The sequence below is a fragment of the Aspergillus mulundensis genome (assembly GCF_003369625.1).
Source record: "Aspergillus mulundensis strain DSM 5745 chromosome Unknown scaffold_8, whole genome shotgun sequence".
NCBI classification, from domain to species: domain Eukaryota; kingdom Fungi; phylum Ascomycota; class Eurotiomycetes; order Eurotiales; family Aspergillaceae; genus Aspergillus; species Aspergillus mulundensis.
This window is the reverse complement of record NW_020797896.1, coordinates 440,830-458,966: the sequence shown is the minus strand read 5'-3', so window position 1 is coordinate 458,966 and position 18,137 is coordinate 440,830. Positions and strand designations below refer to the sequence as shown.

The following is an 18,137-nucleotide window of genomic DNA, read 5'->3' as shown; positions in this document are numbered from 1 at the left end:
GCAATGCTACCAGCCAAGATCTTTTGGCCCCTGCATCTCATGAACAGGACGCTTGCATCAACTAGTTGAAACAGATTGATTGTATCTGCTCGAGCAATGCCCCGAGCGGGCAAATCGTCCGTCGCGATGCTTCTTGGCCAACAGCGATGTCACAGTGATAGTCGGACTTGACTGATTAGCAAGATTAACACTGAATAGAGCTTGTGCTGGATCTCAAGTACGGCGGCGGATGGTCAAAAGTATAGTCTATTGTGTCCGCTCACTTCCACTCCTCTACAGATACCATTGAGCAAGATGGCGTTCATCACCAGCCTCGTCCTTCTCGCCGCGCCCATCGTGGCCATCAAGATCTGGGAGACTCCAGCCGAACTGGGGACCGGTATCCCCGCTGGATGTCGCGCAGCACTGACGACGAACATCACCTGTCCCATGCGGTTGGTTACGGCTCCTGAAATCGTCAGCGAGGCACCCATCAATTCAACCTGGCTCGCTGAGTATTGTACACCGGAATGCAGGGACTCTGTGCAGGTATGCTGACTCTCTTGACGAAGGTCCTCGAAACTAAGATGGTATAGAGCTTTGCGAATCTGGTCGGAACCCGGTGCGGCGATACGGTCTACTCGTTTGGGAACAGCACGGAGCAGTCGGGGAACGATATTGCCTTGCCTCTGCTGTGGGCGCAGAACATGGCTTGCTTGGAGGACTCGTAAGTCACAGCAGGAGTTGAGGATTGTTCTGACCAGCGAAGAGCGCAGGGAGCACTGTGTCTGCCAGAAATTACAGACCATGCTGTCGAAGCCTGTGATGACTGCACTCTTCAATACCTGGCGGGGATGCTCAACTCGACTTACGGCCACCAGATAGTTAGCGAAGGGTCCTTTTCGTCGTTGGTCTCTTCCTGCAGTGCTGCGCCTACGGACTATCCCCATGGAACCGTGACCTTTCCGCCAGCGCCTACCAGCACCTCCAACTCATCGGCCCCTTGCATTGGAACAGCGTACACTGCGGTCGAAGGGGATACATGCGAGTCCATTGCGGACGAGAACGGGGTCTCCTACTACCGCCTTCTCAGCGACAACTCACTCGACCTGGACTGTGAGACCCTGACTGTGGGGATGGACTTGTGTATCGGCGATGCCTGCACACTGTACACGGTAGGTACCCCTACCCGCCAAACGGACGAAGGCTAACCCGAGATAACAATAGGTCACGGCCAACGACACCTCCAGCTGCAACACCATTCTAGCCGACAAGTCCTACACCCTGACCGAACTCCTCGCCTGGAACCCCATCCTGCATTCCGACTGCGGCAACATGGCCTCCCTATCCGGGCACACAATCTGCATCTCACCCCCCGGGTCAGGCGAATGGGACATCCCCATCACAGTCACCTACACCGAGATATTCACAACCCCAGCCGGCGACTGGGTGACAGCCCCGGCAGCCACCCAAGCACCAAACACCACGCGGACGGACCCCTACGCGCTGCAGCCCATCGGCACGCTTACAGCAACGGCAAACATGACGGCGTACAGCCTCAGCGTGGCGATGGCGACGGCGTGTCCTATTTCCGAGGAGGACTACGAACGCGGGTTTGAGTGGGAGCTGCTCCCGTTTGATTGTAGTGAGGTTATGGAGCTGTATTGTGAGCCAGACCCTGATAGCCCGGCGCCCGAGGAGACGACCTTTGAGCCGAGCTGTATGCCCAGTGTGATTATGGGGTGGTAGGCGCGATGTTACGTCCATCCCGCAGTCGGCTGGTTCGCCAACACGCTGGAGCTAGCGTGTTGTTATACTGAAATCCAGTGGATACGTTGCCGCAACGTATCCATTTTTTGGGTGTGCTAGGGTATGTACACCCAGTTTTTACTAAGGGTGGCAACAAAAGCTTGGCGGCGTGGCAACAGTAAGGTTATGTAACCTTAAAGTAATATATACCTAAAATACGCCCTATATCCAGCCTAAGTGGTAGATTGGCTTAAAATACAGTAATATTACACTATGCTTACCATAACCAAAAATTTCCACATACTTTACTCCTAATTCCAGCGTATCATGGCTGGGTGTTCATACTCTAGCATGTTGGCGAACCAGCCGACTGCGGGATGGGTGGGATTGCGGGTGGGTTGGAGAATGGATGTAGTGTGTTTAGTGCTAGAATGAGCCAATATGCGCTGATTCCGTCAATCACAGTTCATCTGTAGTTGCCCAACAGGATCTCACGCGCTAACCAGCCCTAGAAGACCTGCCTTTGCGGCATGTTGTGCGAAGCTACTCGCTCTGGGCCTGGTCTTTGCCAGGCAATCGATACATTCGCTACCTGTGGTGTGTAAGCAATGCCTGCAGCCATCTATCTAGATTAAAAGCAAATCTCCGCGATTCCCGTCCTGGTCCACAATTTCATCGAACCGAATTGCATCCTGGACCTGCAGCGTGAGTTCCTCCAGGCCATCCGGCTGAATCCGGTTGTCCCAGACAGCCTCCCCGTGCTCGTCCAACCAGAGCACCTTGATCACCCCCGCGCTAATGGCTTCTCGATCCACCAGGTACAGCACCGCCTGCACCCGCCTCGAGATACGAGAGATTTCTCGCGACCTCTCGTCGGGGATTGCCTCGATCTGCTGTAGGATCTCATCGTCGTCCAAGCCACTGTGGTACTGGAAGTTGGCTCCGTCTCCGTCCATAGGGCACGCGCCGAGGAACTCGGTGAATGCCGGCATGCGAACAAGAACTCGTCGCCAGGAATCGGGACCGTCGGGGAAGGCGTAAAGTGCTTCATTGTCAAGGACCCTATCTTCCAGGAAGTCTTGCGGGTTGGCGGCCCATTCGAGCTCCCCGTATCGGGTGGCCATGGTGGGGTCGTAGCATGTTCGCAGCCAGAGGGGTGCAATGTGGCCCCTGCAGGAATGAGATTCACTGATCTTGCGCTCCTGCGTGGTCTGATTCGAGCCGAGAATTCGCTCGCTGAGTTCCTGGGAGGCTGGCGCCGGGGGGACAACGCCGACGAGGGGCTTGTAGTACGACTGGCACATTTAGCGGTTGATCCAACCAGAGATTTAGACTAACCCATCGTTCAAATAGTGTCAGGCGCTGGTACTGCCAGGCTAGAATCTCCCATTGTCGCTTGCTTTCGGCCTCACTTGCTGGCGTGGTGTAGTCCCATTTTTCCTGACGGTCAGCAGGAACGGAGCGGAGGCTGGGAACATACAATAGCGAACAGGTCAAACGGCAAAAAGCCGAACCTGGTGTCGTTCCAGTCCAGCATGCTTTCAATGGTTTGGGGGCGAGGGAAGTGCGGATCGAGGGGTTGAGGACGCTAAGACAGGTTCTTATACCCTCCTGGCTAGTCTGTTAGCCTGCCCCGCGCGTCCACGGTAGCCCTGGCATTACATCGGACAAGATATAAAGGGTGGACAGTACGGAGTATATTCATCAAGTATCACAGCACCACCCAACAATGAAGCAGTTTCTCACTTTTTCTTTCCTTGGGACGGCCCTTGGGTATGCCCACCGCAAGCGGCAGGACGGCCCTGTAGATTCCTCAACTTCGCCCGACTGCACCTGGTACGACACGGCCCTGGACAGCTCCTACGACTGCGCCTACTTTGAGTCCATGTGGGCATTGACCCATGAGCAGTTTGTTTCCTACGTATGTCCCTGGCAGTTTGGTGTCTAGGTAGCTAACAGCGTAGAACCCGTCTGTCGAAGACGACTGCAGCGGCATTGTCGTGGGCAACTCGTACTGCGTCGAGGTCAACTATGGGACCCCCCTGCCTACGCCGACCACTGCAGAGCCCACGGCCACGGCTAGCCCTAAGCCTTCGCCCACCCAGGAGGGCCTGGCCGACACCTGCACCGCCTTTTATATGGCCGCTACTGGTGACTCCTGCCAGAAGATCGTCGACAAGTACCGCACTTTTACTGTGGATGACTTTCTTACTTGGAATCCGGCTGTTGGCGAGGACTGCGCTGGCCTCTGGGCTGAGTACTACTATTGTGTCGGCGTGCCTGGTACACCGACCACCCCCCTCCCTACACCCACGACAACCCCAACCCCGACAGGTCCTTCGCCCACGCAGGATGGCATCGTCGAAAACTGCACTACCTTCTATCAGGCAGCAAAAGGCGACACTTGCCAGAAGATAGTGTCCAAGTACGGTACCTTTACCCAAGAAGACTTGATTACCTGGAATCCGGCCTTGGGGGATGACTGCTCCGGTCTATGGGCCGAGTACTACTACTGCGTCGGTGTTCCAGGGTCCCCAACTACAAGGCCTACCACGTCCACGTCCACGTCTACAGCGACTACATCCTCCGGACCATCGCCGACCCAGACCGGCATTATCGGCACATGTACCTCGTTCCAAAAGGCTGTCAAAGGTGACACCTGTGCCGCTATCGCCCAGGAACACGGCACATTCACGCTCGACGAGTTCCTTGAATGGAACCCGGCTGTTGGCAGCGACTGCTCGGGGCTTCAAATTGGATATTACTATTGTGTTGGTACGCTTCTCCCAATTGCTCGCTAAGTTGGACAATGCTAATGAACAAGGAATCCCCGGCACGCCAACAGAGCCACCAGCAACAACAACCACAGCAACGAACCCGGGCTGCACAAGTGCACCAACCCCAACGCAGCCTGGGGTCTCCTGCTCGTGCAAGAAGTGGCACAAGGTGGTCAGCGGTGACACCTGCGCCAGCATCCAGATAGAGTACAACATTTCCGTCGCCAACTTCAACAAGTGGAATCCGGGGGTGGGCAGTGACTGCTCGACGCTGTGGCTGGGGTATAATGTTTGTGTGCGCATGTGATTAAAGTTGCTTTGGCCTTGCAGTATATGGTTGTTAATTTTGTGTTTCGCACCTATATAGAGTCTGTTGTAGTGATGACATACAAGGATCGGTACATTTGATTGGCAGTAATTTCCAAGGCTACTGATGTCAATAAAGTTATGATTCGATACTTGAAATCTTCCTGGACAACTTGTGAAATAAATACGGTGTGTATCCAGATCAAACATAGATGTAATCCCGTCTAACCATGCACTTTCCCGATCCAAATAATTCTTGTTGCAGAATCCAGCCCTGATCTCTGGAACCGGCTGCGCTCATTCTCGGCCAATTAGGTACGTCGGTTGCGGGAAAGAATACCAACCTTGCACGAGGACATTCCCATCACCAGCTACCTACCCTAGGTACTGGAGAAGCAGTATTCTCCCCGTAGTCAGTAGTGGGGCTTATCTTGATATAAGAGGTTGATTGACATTCTGGGTTACAAATCCTCAGAACAAAGCTCATAAACGAGTGATACCACACTTGCCCTATACAAGAGACAACTACAAAATATCCTCCTCCACAACATTCACCCTGACCTTCAACCCCCAGCCCTCCCTCCCCCCAATCCAATTCTTCCTCTTCCCAATCCTCTCCACAATCCCAACCTTCCCCCTCAACGCCTCCCCCAGCCTCGCCGGATCATCCTCCATCTTCTTAACCGAAATCGTCAACAGCACCCCCTTTTTGTCGCTGCCCCTCCCCAAATCCCCCGCCCACTCCGCCGACAGCACAATCCGCGGTTTGCGCGCATCAATCACCCCAACCGGGTACAGCCGCCCGATCAGGTACCCAACACGGCCCAAATACGACGCCCACCACACCTCCTCGGCCGTGATGATCCGCCGCAGCCACTCGCGGAACTCGATCTCCCGCGGCGGCAGCTCGCCTAGATACCGCGACTCCAGCATCAGGGCGAGCCGCGCCCTGTCGGCGTGCGAGATGCCGTGCGTCGACGACATGATGCCCACGCTTGTGCTGTACAGCGCTGCCGTGGACGCGGACTCCTTCTGCATGATGGTGTGCACGTACATGATGTTCGCGAAGGCGTTGATGACGTGGCTCGTTATGGCGGGGGGGAAGAGCATGGTGTTTTGCGTCTGCGATGGGCCGGGGATGCAGCTGTGAAGGAGGGTCCGGAGGTCGCGGATTGAGGCCGTGGCGTACCGCTGCGTCGCGGTCTCAAGCGGATCCAGCGCGCGCACGGCGGGCAGGAGCTCGCGGAAGAGGATCCCCTCGCGCACGCCTCCCTGGCAGAACCGCGCCTCCTTGATGCCGTGCGGGATGGCGCTCGTCAGGGCCTGCACGAGGAATGCCACGGCGGGGACTTGGGTGCGGCGTCTGTCGGAAACTCGGAAGATCGAGTGGGCTTTGCGCGCGACCTCTTCTAGGGCCTCTGTGCTTGAGAACCGGTCTTTTCCCACGGCGTACCCGTTGATCTGGGAGATCGGGTAGTGGTGCCCGTGCTCTTGGTCCACGGAGAGCAGGAGGTATCCCCAGCCGCGGAATCCGCCGCCGGAGAGGTAGATCGTGAAGCCGCCGTCGCGTTTTGCTTTGTCTGCGAGCGGGCCGGGGATCTGCAGGTTGGCGTATGCGTCTTGGAAGCTCGCGACCATTTCGTCGTGCAGCTTCTCCAGCGCTTTGTCGGCTTCGTGCTTGGGCTTGTCTTTCGTTAGGTCGGCGATCGTGCGAGTCAGCGCCGCAGCGCCATATGGGAAACTGAATGAGCCCTGTGGGCTCGTGCGAATCATCCCATCCCGCGAGATGATCCACGTTAGCTGCGTGCTCCCGCCGCCGAGGTCCATCATCAGCCCCTCGATTTCGGAGAACCCGCTCGCGACGCCCAGGGCGCCGATCCGGCCTTCGTCTTCTTTGCGAAGGAGCTCCACGGTAAGGTTAGTTGCTGACACTATTGCCGATACGAATTCCAGGGAGTTGATTGCGCCGCGGGTTGCCTCTGTCGCCACGACGTGGATGTTGCGTTCGGGGACCCCAAAGTCAGAACAGACGATCTTGAATCGGATCAGGGCTGCTACGACGCTCTCGATAATGTCGTGGGGGATGGGCACCCGGGTGCCTGTTTCGTCGAATTGGCAGTCGTAGAGCGAGATTCCGAGGCGGTATGCGTGGAGGGTTGGGAGGGTGCGCGAGAGGGGTGGGGAGAGGTCGGAGACTGAGAATCGGATGCCGTTGCTGATGGCGGTTAGCGGTTAATTTATCTCCCTATACTGATAGATAGTTACCTTCCCATGTCGACAATGCCCTTCAGGAAACTAGCTGACGTCCGCGGCTTACTCCCTCGAACCCAGACATAAGGCTCATTTTCACTGCTTTGACTTGCGTAGAGTGGAGTCGCTGGCACTGACCCAAGGTCGAAGTCCTGGCAGTGTATTTCACGCTTCATTCTTGATACTGGGAGGATGAGATGGGGGTGGATGTGATGGATTCGTTTTTCAGGGCGAACCCTGCCTGGACTTATCCATGAGTTATGACCTTGATCTGCTGCGTTCTCCCCGCATATTGTGCTGGCAGCAGGTAAGTCAGCTCCGGCAATGGTATTGGCTGCTCAGACAGCCGGCCTTAGCATCGATATATTAGTATAATATTACAGGGACAGCTGGAAGAGGGACGCATCTCCATGCATATGGATTACCTCATTCTTTGTTACACCATGTCTCGGACAAAGAAGTCGTGCATATCATGACCAGGATCAAGCAATCAGAATGGAGCCCCATGCACCATTATTAAAGACGTTATATATCCGGCACCGAGCTGCTGAGTTGCTTGTCATTTCTGCTTTGAGTCCCTTGTTAAAGTGGAGGTGTTGGCCATGTGTGCACTGCAAGGAAATATATATTTCCAGCCATGACGACGGGGAACTCGAATAACAACGGTTGTCGCCAATTGACCGCCGATACACGAGCAAGAAAAAAAGCACAAATCAGACAATACCATATCCCGCCACAGTCCCAGTGATCTCGCTACTCTGGCCCAGGCCGGATTGGTCAATTCAACCTTGGTGCACCTGGGCAGCCGGCCCGAGGCGACTGACTTGGCACCGGATTATCAGGCGAGAGAAAAGCGCGAAATCAGATCGACGATACCAAAAGGTGATCTAGGTGACTAGATGGGGTTCTGTATCCAATATTAAGAAGCTTGTGCTGAATATCAATATCATACAGAATAATGAGCGTGGTGTAGTCCGCCGACTTGTAGGGTTTATACAGAAGCCATGGAGCCGCACGCCGGTTATATTATGAGAAGAGTAGCAACTCAAGCCTGTGTTAAGACATCAGAAAAAGACCCTGCTGGTCAGGAGCAGCTTCTCGGAGGCTAAACACATGCAGATGGCCCGCATGGAACTAGCATGGGCTAAAAAATTAGATAAATTATGAAAGTGGGCTTGGATTATAAGTTGTAAAAAAAGAGCCACTTTCAACAACTGAGCATGTTAACTCAGAGGAAGAGTGGTAAACGATCACGTGACCCCCTAACTTGAACATATTCGCTAACATATTACAGCCGGGCTCATAACCCGGAAGGCCCTGGATCGAAACCAGGACATGCTATCCATCTTTTTTTTCTTTTTTTTTTCCTGACCAAGACAGCTTTCTTTTTTGTTTGATTATTCACTCAACCAGGCTAAGAAAGACATTCAAACCTACGCCCTGCGCCCTGTCATTGAAAGTGTTTCTGGCCAAGACCCAGCCGAAAACCCATGTGCACTATAATCCTCTATGCGTATGGTTAGTCTCCCAACACGACTACACAACGCTACCCACTGATCCAGCCTCATATGCTCTGGGAAGCTGATTGGCGCTTGTACGGAGTATTTTGAGAGTTTGGCATTCTACTCTATGCTATTTTAGGTGTTTTTACCTATGCCCTTTACCCGCCTCCGATCTAAGCAACCCCGTGCATATATATCTCGAGCAACCTATCATGAGCAAAGCTCCCATTTCCTGATTCTATAACATTTGAAAGACGAGTTGGACGAGCTAACCACCTACCTATACATTTCGGAGCTCAGAGCAACTAGCCTTTACACCCGCTAGACCACGCCGTTGCCCAAACCAAAGGGACTGAATACAATACTAAAAATGAATGCTTTCTATCTGCATTGTCTATGCATAAGGTTCTCTCTGAATCCTGCCATCCTCCACTCACCTTCACCGAACCTATCCCATTCGGAGCAGAAGCATCATCCATGGATCCTGAATCGAGCCGGCTTTACTATCCCCTTCATGGCGACTTCAGAGACCTTCAATCCACGCCCTTGATTTCGGCGGAACCACACTCAAGAAGGGTCATTTGGCGACGAGATAGTCGTTCGTACTTCCAGATTATTAGTGACCCTTCCCTATCCACCTCTTGCCCTTGCCTTTTGTCACTGTCCTCTTGAAACACCTTCTTTCGAATCAAACTATCCCTCGCGTTGATTCGACATAGTTTAGCGGAAGTGCTCCCGCCACCATTATCCTCTTGTGTGGAATTCCTCTTCTATAACGCCGCCACTTGATCCTGGGCAACGTCTAGTGCTCGCAACGCACTCCGAGGTTAGGGTTTGTGGACCCTGGCGCCGCGAGCGCGCTAAGCCACGTTGGCCACCGACGGGCAACTAGGCTGGATTCGGACGCAGACGGAACAACGATGATCCTCCTTCAGGTCCATGCCAAGGCCCAGCGAGCTTACCTCGCCGACTTAAACCGCCTCTTGGATCATCGCGACCCCGACGCTGCTGGCTAGGGGCGGAGAGCTGTGGTTTCATCATCACGGCTAGACGGAGTTCTCTCTCTTTGCTTTATTCTGTCTCATCTCTCCAGTTTACGACTCCTTCGTTCTGCTAACCGTCTCACACCGATGACAGTCGGTCTGGATTCAGTGTATGCGCTGAGTTCTGACAAGGTGAGCGCCCCACCGTCGAAAAGCTCTCGCAGTCCCTGGACAGAGCAAACTCATTGACATCTTTTGGGGCGCTAGGTGCCGCCCAGTCTCCCCACGATAGACGAGCGAACACGATGAGCACCCCCGGACAATGAGGAACCCAACTATAGACATGGAGCACCGAGATACAATGCCGCCACAGGCTCACAGTCTGCAATCCGAGGCCCCGCGACGGAGCACGCAGAAGTCCGTACGTGTTGCGTTCGGCCCGGACCTGGAAACACACATCCCGCCGCGCGAGAGATCGCCCGCGCCGATCTCGCATCACCACCGATCATTCACCACCGTCGAGGGATCGAAGCCGCCGCCGCCGAATCGCCCGACCAGTTCGTCCGGCGAGAACACGACGCCCACCGAGTTCAGTTCGCCGTATACCTCCGGTCAGGAGTCCGGTAGTGCGCGCCCGACGGCGGCGTTGAAGAGGGCTAGGAGTGACTATGGACCTCGCGGAGGTGGAGGCGGGGGCTTCGAGAGACCCGTGTTCCCTGATAATGACGAGGAGGAGGACTTTGCGATGAGGCATGGGTGGCAAGAGGAATACACGTCGAGCGAGTACCTCAAGGTTCTCCATTCGGTAAGCGGATGCGGTGCTGAGGGTTGCGGTCCGGTCTGACATCGTTTAGAATTTCTACATGTACTTCACGGAGAAGCGTCACGAGACGAATGGGTTCCCGCGAGACCCTGTCGGAAGCTGGCCGTCTGAGGACTGGCGGATGAAGGACCGCCTGAAGACCGTTTCCGCCGCGTTGGCGATCTGCTTGAATATCGGTGTCGACCCGCCGGATGTCGTCAAGACGAATCCTACCGCTAAGCTGGAATGCTGGGTCGATCCGACCTCTACGACTGGCGGTGGTAACAACAAACTCATGGAGCAGATTGGAAAGAAGCTGCAGGAGCAGTACGAGACGCTTAGTCTACGGACGCGGTACAAGCAGTACCTTGACCCTTCGGTTGACGAGACCAAGAAGTTCTGTGTTTCGCTTCGCCGCAACGCCAAGGACGAACGAGTGCTCTTCCACTACAACGGTCACGGTGTTCCGCTGCCGACGCAGTCCGGAGAGATCTGGGTGTTCAACAAGAACTACACGCAGTACATTCCGGTGTCGTTATACGACCTGCAACAATGGCTTGCAGGACCTAGTCTGTTTGTTTTCGACGTGTCTCAAGCCGGAAACATCGTTCAGAACTTCCACACTTTCGTTGAGAAGCACGAGAAGGAGAATTCCGAGCAGAAGAGGCTTGATCCGAACGCGATTGTGCAAAACTACGGGGACTGCATCATCCTCGCGGCATGCCAGAAGGATGAATCTCTCCCGACGAATCCAGATCTCCCCGCGGATTTGTTCACGTGTTGCCTTACCACGCCAATCGAGATCGCGTTGCGCTTCTTCGTCCTCCAGAACCCTCTTCAAACCAATGTCAAGGTCGACGATTTTCGAGTTCCCGGTCGCTTGCAGGAGCGCAGAAGCCCCCTCGGCGAGTTGAACTGGATCTTCACCGCTATTACCGACACGATAGCGTGGAAAACACTACCACGCGACCTTTTCAAGAAGCTTTTCCGCCAAGACCTCATGGTGGCGGCCTTGTTCAGGAACTTCCTGCTCAGTGAGCGGATAATGCGCACGTACAAGTGCCAACCAATATCGTCGCCTGAACTCCCGGCGACGCATGACCACCCGCTGTGGAAGAGCTGGGATCTGGCAGTCGAGATGGTTCTTGCTCAGCTTCCTGCGCTGATTGACCATGAAGAGGGACGCAGGCATTACGAGTACCAGCATTCCTCTTTTTTCGCTGAACAGCTTACGGCGTTCGAAGTGTACTTGTCTTCCGGCCCGACTGAGAAGAGTCCACCGGATCAGCTACCCATTGTCCTGCAAGTCCTTCTGAGTCAGGCGCACCGGTTAAGAGCATTGATCCTGCTCAGCAAGTTCCTCGATCTGGGACCATGGGCTGTCCACTTGGCTTTGAGCATTGGTATTTTCCCCTATGTTGTGAAGCTTCTTCAGTCCGCAGCCCAAGAGCTGAAGCCGGTCATGGTGTTTATCTGGGCGCGGATCATGGCCGTCGACCACACAGTACAGAATGACCTTTTGAAAGACAACGGGATCCACTACTTCATTTCCATCCTCAATCCATCCTCCCCCATTCCCGTTGGCAATGCCAGTGAACATCGGGCGATGTGCGCCTTTATTGTCTCCATATTTTGCAAGAACTATACCCAGGGTCAGAATGTCTGCCTTTCATCCGACCTTTTCGAATCCTGTTTGATGCATTTGATGGATGTCGAGAACCCTCTTCTGCGACAATGGTCGTGTCTCTGCATCAGTATGCTCTGGTCTGACTTCCCAGAAGCCAAGTGGATGGGCATCCGGTGCGCTGCGCCAATGAGGCTCTGCGAACTCAATTTCGACCCCGTCCCGGAAGTAAGAGCTGCGATGCTCCATGCTCTGACGACCTTCCTCGGCATCCCGGACTTGACGGACCAGGTGGCGCAAATCGAGGAATCTCTGGCCCTTGCTGTCGTGCCCATGGCGTCCGACGGCAGCGTCATTGTCAGGAAAGAGCTCCTCGTCTTCTTCTCGACTTTTGTGAAACGCTATCAGAATAAGTTCTTAGTGGCTGCTTACGAAGAACTTCAGGACGAGAAGAAGAATCTTCTCGGCAAGCTCGGCTTGGAGGACTCTCAGCCTCCTGAGACGAACGGTTCAGTCAAGCCGCAGCCGCTGTCCAGAAACACAACATTTGGCACAATCTGGAAGCAACTTCTCATTCTTTCCGTCGACCCCCATCCTGATATCGCGCAGGACGCGGGAATGGTTGTTGATTACATGCATTACCTGTTACTTGACTCACCCATGGCTTCGCTAACTGAACGAATCCGAAAAGAAATCCTGGATCTCTCAGGTCGAATCGAACAGCAGTCGCAATTTCGAGAAAAGCCGAGTGTGAAGAAAGCTGCAGCGCCGCCACCGCCTCCCACCGCGCCTCCCAAGCAAGAAGGCTACCTCTCGTTGAGCCTTAGGCGAACTGCTAGTGTAGCAGCATCGCTCAAGAACCTCGCGTTTGGCGGCTCTTCACAGGGCGAATCATCTCAAGACTCAGATCCGTCAACATCGCCCAAAATTCGTGCCCCTTCAACCCCACGAGGCCGAGCCCCTCCGGAATGGACCCGACCGCCCGAAGTAAACGACCAACTTGCTGCACCAGCCACATACCAGCAAGCCCCGGTCCCCACATCCCGAGGATTCGAACGTAGAGACCCATCAGTTGTCCCAAGCATCCCATTGATGAGCAGATTCTTAGATTGGTCCACAGAGGTAATTCCAGAACTCCTCCATTTGCTGTCCCAGAAATACACCGATGAGTACGAACGTCTTCTCACGCATGCCCAGTATTTTCGGGAACCCCAGATGAAACCGAACGAGCCCGATGAGCCCGGTAGCGCGGACTACAACGAGCGTCTCTGGCGGCGCAGCCGCAACGAGAAAATCATCTCGGAGACCCAGCCGCTGAAAGGGAAGGCGGGCAGCAATCGCTGGGATAACTCGGTGGCGCTGTTGTCCAATGGTACCCAGCCGTTGAAAATGTGCTTCCATCAGTTTGAGGATCATATTGCTGTTGCTGACGATAGGGATACCATCACGTAAGTCCAATCATCGCAGTGCGAACTCAATGCTGACTATGATAGGATTTGGGACTGGCAAAATCATAAGCGTCTCAACCGGTTCTCGAACAGGAATCCGGTGGGATCTAAGATCAACGAAGTTCGTTACATCAACGAAGACGACCAGGCTCTTCTGATGACAGGATCGTCGGATGGTGTGCTCAAGGTGTTCCGCAACTATGAGTCAGCCAAGGACGTCGAAATTGTGACTGCCTTCAGAGCACTGCCCGAACTAATCCCCAGCAACCGCAACGCCGGTCTCGTCCTCGACTGGCAGCAAGGCCAGGGTAAGGCTTTGGTTGCGGGTGATGTCAAGGTTATCCGCGTGTGGAATGCAGCGACGGAAGTCTGCACGAACGTAAGTTCCTTTCCCACCCATAACACACCCACTCACAGAACCAGGACATCCCCGCCCGCTCCGGCTCCTGCATCACCTCCCTAACCTCCGACCAAGTCGCCGGCAACATCTTCGTCGCGGGCTTCGGCGACGGCGCCGTCCGCGTCTTCGACCAGCGCCTCAAACCCACCGCGTCCATGGTCAAAGTCTGGCGCGAGCACAAGCAATGGATCACAAACGTCCACATGCAGCGCGGCGGCCTACGCGAACTCATCTCCGGCTCCCGCAACGGCGAAATCAGACTCTGGGACCTGCGCATGGATAACCCCATCTCCACGATCTTCGGGACGAGAGATACCCTCCGCACCCTGAGCGTTCACGAGCACGCGCCCGTTTTCATGGTGTACGTCCCCTCATTTCCCTTTCCTCCCTCATTCCCTTGTAGGTCGAAGTAAGTAGACTAATCATAATGTAGCGGCACAAACCGCCACGAAGTCAAGACCTACAACGTCGACGGCACCCACCTCTCCACCTTCGAGCCCTACTCCAGCTTCCTCCACCATAACCGCTCCTCGCCCATCTCCAGCACGGCCTTCCACCCGCACCGCACCCTCTTCGCCTGCGCAGCCCTCAACGATAATCATATTAATTTGGTTAGCTGCTAGGCTCGCTTCCGTATACCATGCCTATCCTATTTGGCCTATTTATTCTATTCTATCCGCCTACCTATGTTTCATTCGTGTGAGTTTGTGTCCCGTCGGCTGGACAGGGACATGGCGCCTGGTTCGCTTCGGTTTGCGTTGTGCTTCGCTCTGGGGTTTGGTTTGTGTGGGTGCCTTCGTTACTCTTTACCCATTTACTACCTACTTTGCTTTCCTTGACCATGCTGCAATCGGCATGGCTTTTTGTTTCCACCTTCTAATGACGCGCGCATCGATTTCGGCGTTTGGCGAGACGCGGTTAATGAATGATCTTCGATTCCAGATTCAGAATCTCAGAACTTCACATTTCAACTTTAGCACTTAGCGGCTTCATACTCTCTTCTTCTTTTCTTCTTTTCTTCTTTTATTCTTCCCTTCTTACTTATGCTATGCGATGCGATGCTTGTTGTTTGCTTGCTTGCGTTGTATATGGATGTGTGGTTACAGGACCTGTCTAGAGTGAGTGCGTAATAGGGCCTCGGTAACCGCTGTCTTCCTTTTAAGGGGCTTCCGGGTTATGGATTGCAATGAGTGAATAGATTGCTTGGTTGAACTGACTAAGTCTGCAAAGTAGGTATATAATTATTTCTCGATGAGACTGCGCTGAATTAATGGGGTCTGGGCTCGTAGAAACGTAGAACAGCGGACCCTGGGTATCACCCGATTTGCTGAAAAAACATAAGAAAAACAGTATTCATCCCATAATACTCCTTTGGAATTTACTAGCTCAGGATCAACCCGATTCAAATGGAAAACACCTCGACCTCGTGGCATGTGGCAGCCAAGTGGCCGGCGAAGCCAAAACAAGGCTGCGGGTATTGTTTGTGGTTAAGAAAATTCGCCGTCACGGACCACTCCCTCCATAAGGCTCTCCCAAGGATCTTCAAAGTAGCTGCGCCGACCTCTGACTGGCAGGTCGCAATAACGAGACGCCACAGGCGCGAAATTCCCAAAGTATCCCCCTCGACGTTCCTCAGCATTAGAGGCATCAGAGGAGTAGGACTGGAGGTTAGCGATGACGCCACCTAGGAGTGCGATGGTCTGTTCGGTGACGGTGCGATCCTCTCTCGGGAAATTCTGCCCTCCTAGGCGCTCAGTTCTATCGAGAAACTTCTCGGCAATATCAGAGATGTGTCGGCGCAACTGATCCTGTCCACGGTTGTCGGTGTGAAACCAAAGGCTTGCATCAGGAAGCCTTTCATTTGTGAACGCTGTCAACTTGCCCGAACTTATTATCTCTGGCCGAGGAAGACCAGGAGGAAGTTTCGTTATTCTGAGTGGAGCAACAGAAGCCTCCTGGCTTTCCAGCAGGGGCTCGATGTTCGACTGGCTCAGCCCTGGTGGCGAAGTGTCCGCATCGGCCTGTTCATGTCTTTGAGCCTCCTTGCTGGAAATATGAACCCGGGTTGTAGTCTCTGCTTGCTTAGTCTCGGTCTCGCCACCTGTCCAAAGCGAGTGCATCGCTGTGGGTTCGGCTGGCAGCGCTTGGTTCATTTCAGACGCACTTGTTGAAGACTCTGTGCCCCCGGGAGTCTGAGTTGGGGTCGGTTCAAAATCTGTCTGGGAGTCAACATGCATACTGTCTAAGATGGCGTATATCTCCTCTTTCAGAGTCCGCTGGGAGGTGCTGGTACCGCTTGATAATCTTGGCCTGAGGACAAGTGCGTCGTGAGATTTGTGAGCTTTCCGAGGGACGCTTGATTGCGTAGCCACCTCGGTGTTAGAAAGTCGTGAACGACTGTGTGTCGCGAAGCCGGGTTCGGAGCGCACCGTTGTGTTTCCCACAGCCTTTCGAAACTCCAGGTCAGAGGAGTCTCCGAATTGCAAGCCAGAAGTTATCTCGGGTAGGTCAGTTCGGTTGTTGCGCCGATTCAAACGGTACGATTCGTACGGTGATCGGTCATTTGGGCGGTCGAAACTATCGCGGTATATTTGCAAAGCAGTTGGCAAATGCTCCTTCTGTTGCGTTCTCTGAGAATAAAGGTATGACTGTGGTGTATCCAGCGGGGACCGTATGGTGACTGGTGTTGAGTCCACAGGGCCAGTTCCACGCCCAGCGCTGTTGTAATCCGACTTCCTGAGGAATGGGCTCTCGGTCACGTAGCTCGTCTCACCTGAGTGAGAACGATTGTATTGATTCGCGTAGTTTAAAGGGTTTTCCTGAGGGTGGTATTCGCTCTGATTTGAGTGCCATGTTTGCTCTTGAACAGCCTCGGAATGGCTTTCTTCACGCTGCCAGGGATAGTCTTGAGAGACGAAACGTGAGGAGGGTAGAGTCAGAGTCTCGGGATCATCACCGGGGCCGTATTCTGCGGAAGCCGAGTAGCTTGGAAGCGAAAGTCGAGGGAAATGCTGGTGTTTATCGACTTCGCGAGTGATTGGAAACCCGGCTTCTGCCAAGTCACTTGCGCTTTCCGAGAGAAAAACCTTTGCCTTCCTTGTTGCTCTATTCCTAGACGAACTCTTTCTGCACAGCTGAATCAGAGAAACAGGCTGAGAGGATGCAAGCCTCTGGTCGTCAGCAAATTCGTAGTCGATTTCATAGTCGACAGCCCTCCGAGCGAAGGCCGGGACTGCTTGAGCGTAGCCCTCGGAGCGAATGATGAATCTTTGGCCAGCCATCGAGGAGATCTGGCGACAATCGACTGGACTGTACGGGGAGGAGGAAGTGTGGAGCTGGATTCATGCGGGGGGGAGGAGGTGGAGATGAAGAAGTCTGGAGAGAGGTGTGTTAGTCGGGGAGGATCAAGCGACGGATGGCTGGAGAGAGCGATAGAGACTTGCGAGCAGGTTGTGTTTCGCGGGAGAAGCGCGCTTTTCTTGGACAAACCTCGTTCAGAAGCTTCAGAAGCTGCCTTTCCTGGCTCCGTTGTCTTGGAGAACGTTGCCAGCAGCTACTCACGGCAGAGCCTGAGATGGTTGAGATGGTTGACGGTTGAGAAGGAGGTGAATTCCTGCCTATTGGAGTTGCCGGAACTCAGTCCATCAATTCCTTCCCTTAAAATACTTACGCCGCTTCCCTTTCACTAATTGATAACCGTAACAGTAAAATACCCCTAGATGTCTATTACCACTCACTTCGCTGCACTCGATCTATGGGCATGAAGCCCTTCCGGCCTCTAGTATCATATTCGTAGGTCCAACCATCCCGAGATCCTGACCCTCTATCATAACTACTGCCAGCAGCAGATACGCCACTGAACCCTCGTCCTGACCTCACTCCTGCATCCGAACCGTGTGTTACCGCAGTTGGAGAGCCATACCTATTAGTGGCAAAGCTATGGTTGCGTCCATTTGTATGAGGCCCGTAGCCACCACCAGGTCCATAACCCAATGTACGGGTTTGAGCACCATAATCGCCCGAACCGTAGGTACCAGGTCGCGGTTTAGTCTCATAGCTCCCAAATCTCGACCCGTAGTCTTCAGCATGGAACGGAGAGTAGTCGGCTCTGTCCCCGAGGCCATCGGCGGCATGGGAACCATACTCGCCTCCATAGTTCATGGAATCCGAGCCGCGACCTGATGTAGTTAGCTGCGTTGCTCGAGCTATTTATCTGAAATGCGCTTATAAGGGCGCTTTGATTCCGACTTACGGCCCGCAATGACGTTCTTCATTTTCTCGAAAAACTTCATGCTGAGTACTCAACTGTGATGGGCT

The 18,137-nt window shown here is 54.0% G+C and overlaps 7 protein-coding genes across 7 annotated transcripts; 3 read left to right on the top strand and 4 right to left on the bottom strand.

Moving 5' to 3' along the window:
• Positions 1–294: 294 nt before the first annotated feature.
• On the top strand, positions 295–1,728 carry DSM5745_07557 (LysM peptidoglycan-binding domain-containing protein; the record flags this gene model as incomplete). The annotated part of the gene is made up of 4 exons (XM_026749573.1): positions 295–528; positions 576–706; positions 749–1,154; positions 1,207–1,728. The coding sequence occupies 4 exons, from the start codon at positions 295–297 to the stop codon at positions 1,726–1,728; spliced, it is 1,293 nt and encodes a 430-aa protein (XP_026601605.1).
• A 626-nt stretch (positions 1,729–2,354) lies between these two features.
• On the bottom strand, positions 2,355–3,265 carry DSM5745_07556 (uncharacterized protein; the record flags this gene model as incomplete). The annotated part of the gene is made up of 3 exons (XM_026749572.1): positions 2,355–3,023; positions 3,067–3,196; positions 3,243–3,265. 3 exons carry the CDS (start codon positions 3,263–3,265, stop codon positions 2,355–2,357), a joined length of 822 nt encoding a protein of 273 aa, XP_026601604.1.
• Positions 3,266–3,457: 192 nt separating this feature from the next.
• DSM5745_07555 (uncharacterized protein) lies at positions 3,458–4,812 on the top strand (the record flags this gene model as incomplete). The annotated part of the gene is made up of 3 exons (XM_026749571.1): positions 3,458–3,649; positions 3,693–4,503; positions 4,553–4,812. 3 exons carry the CDS (start codon positions 3,458–3,460, stop codon positions 4,810–4,812), a joined length of 1,263 nt encoding a protein of 420 aa, XP_026601603.1.
• A 774-nt stretch (positions 4,813–5,586) lies between these two features.
• Positions 5,587–7,237, bottom strand: DSM5745_07554 (uncharacterized protein; the record flags this gene model as incomplete). Its single annotated transcript, XM_026749570.1, has 4 exons — positions 5,587–6,002; positions 6,039–6,703; positions 6,742–7,026; positions 7,077–7,237. The coding sequence occupies 4 exons, from the start codon at positions 7,235–7,237 to the stop codon at positions 5,587–5,589; spliced, it is 1,527 nt and encodes a 508-aa protein (XP_026601602.1).
• Positions 7,238–9,868: 2,631 nt separating this feature from the next.
• On the top strand, positions 9,869–14,443 carry DSM5745_07553 (ubiquitin-binding TORC1 subunit KOG1; the record flags this gene model as incomplete). The annotated part of the gene is made up of 5 exons (XM_026749569.1): positions 9,869–10,351; positions 10,401–13,420; positions 13,466–13,799; positions 13,844–14,181; positions 14,254–14,443. The coding sequence occupies 5 exons, from the start codon at positions 9,869–9,871 to the stop codon at positions 14,441–14,443; spliced, it is 4,365 nt and encodes a 1,454-aa protein (XP_026601601.1).
• An 864-nt stretch (positions 14,444–15,307) lies between these two features.
• Positions 15,308–17,101, bottom strand: DSM5745_07552 (uncharacterized protein; the record flags this gene model as incomplete). Its single annotated transcript, XM_026749568.1, has 1 exon — positions 15,308–17,101. One exon carries the CDS (start codon positions 17,099–17,101, stop codon positions 15,308–15,310), a length of 1,794 nt encoding a protein of 597 aa, XP_026601600.1.
• Positions 17,102–17,546: 445 nt separating this feature from the next.
• On the bottom strand, positions 17,547–18,112 carry DSM5745_07551 (uncharacterized protein; the record flags this gene model as incomplete). The annotated part of the gene is made up of 2 exons (XM_026749567.1): positions 17,547–17,998; positions 18,073–18,112. The coding sequence occupies 2 exons, from the start codon at positions 18,110–18,112 to the stop codon at positions 17,547–17,549; spliced, it is 492 nt and encodes a 163-aa protein (XP_026601599.1).
• Between the last annotated feature and the right edge of the window lie 25 nt (positions 18,113–18,137).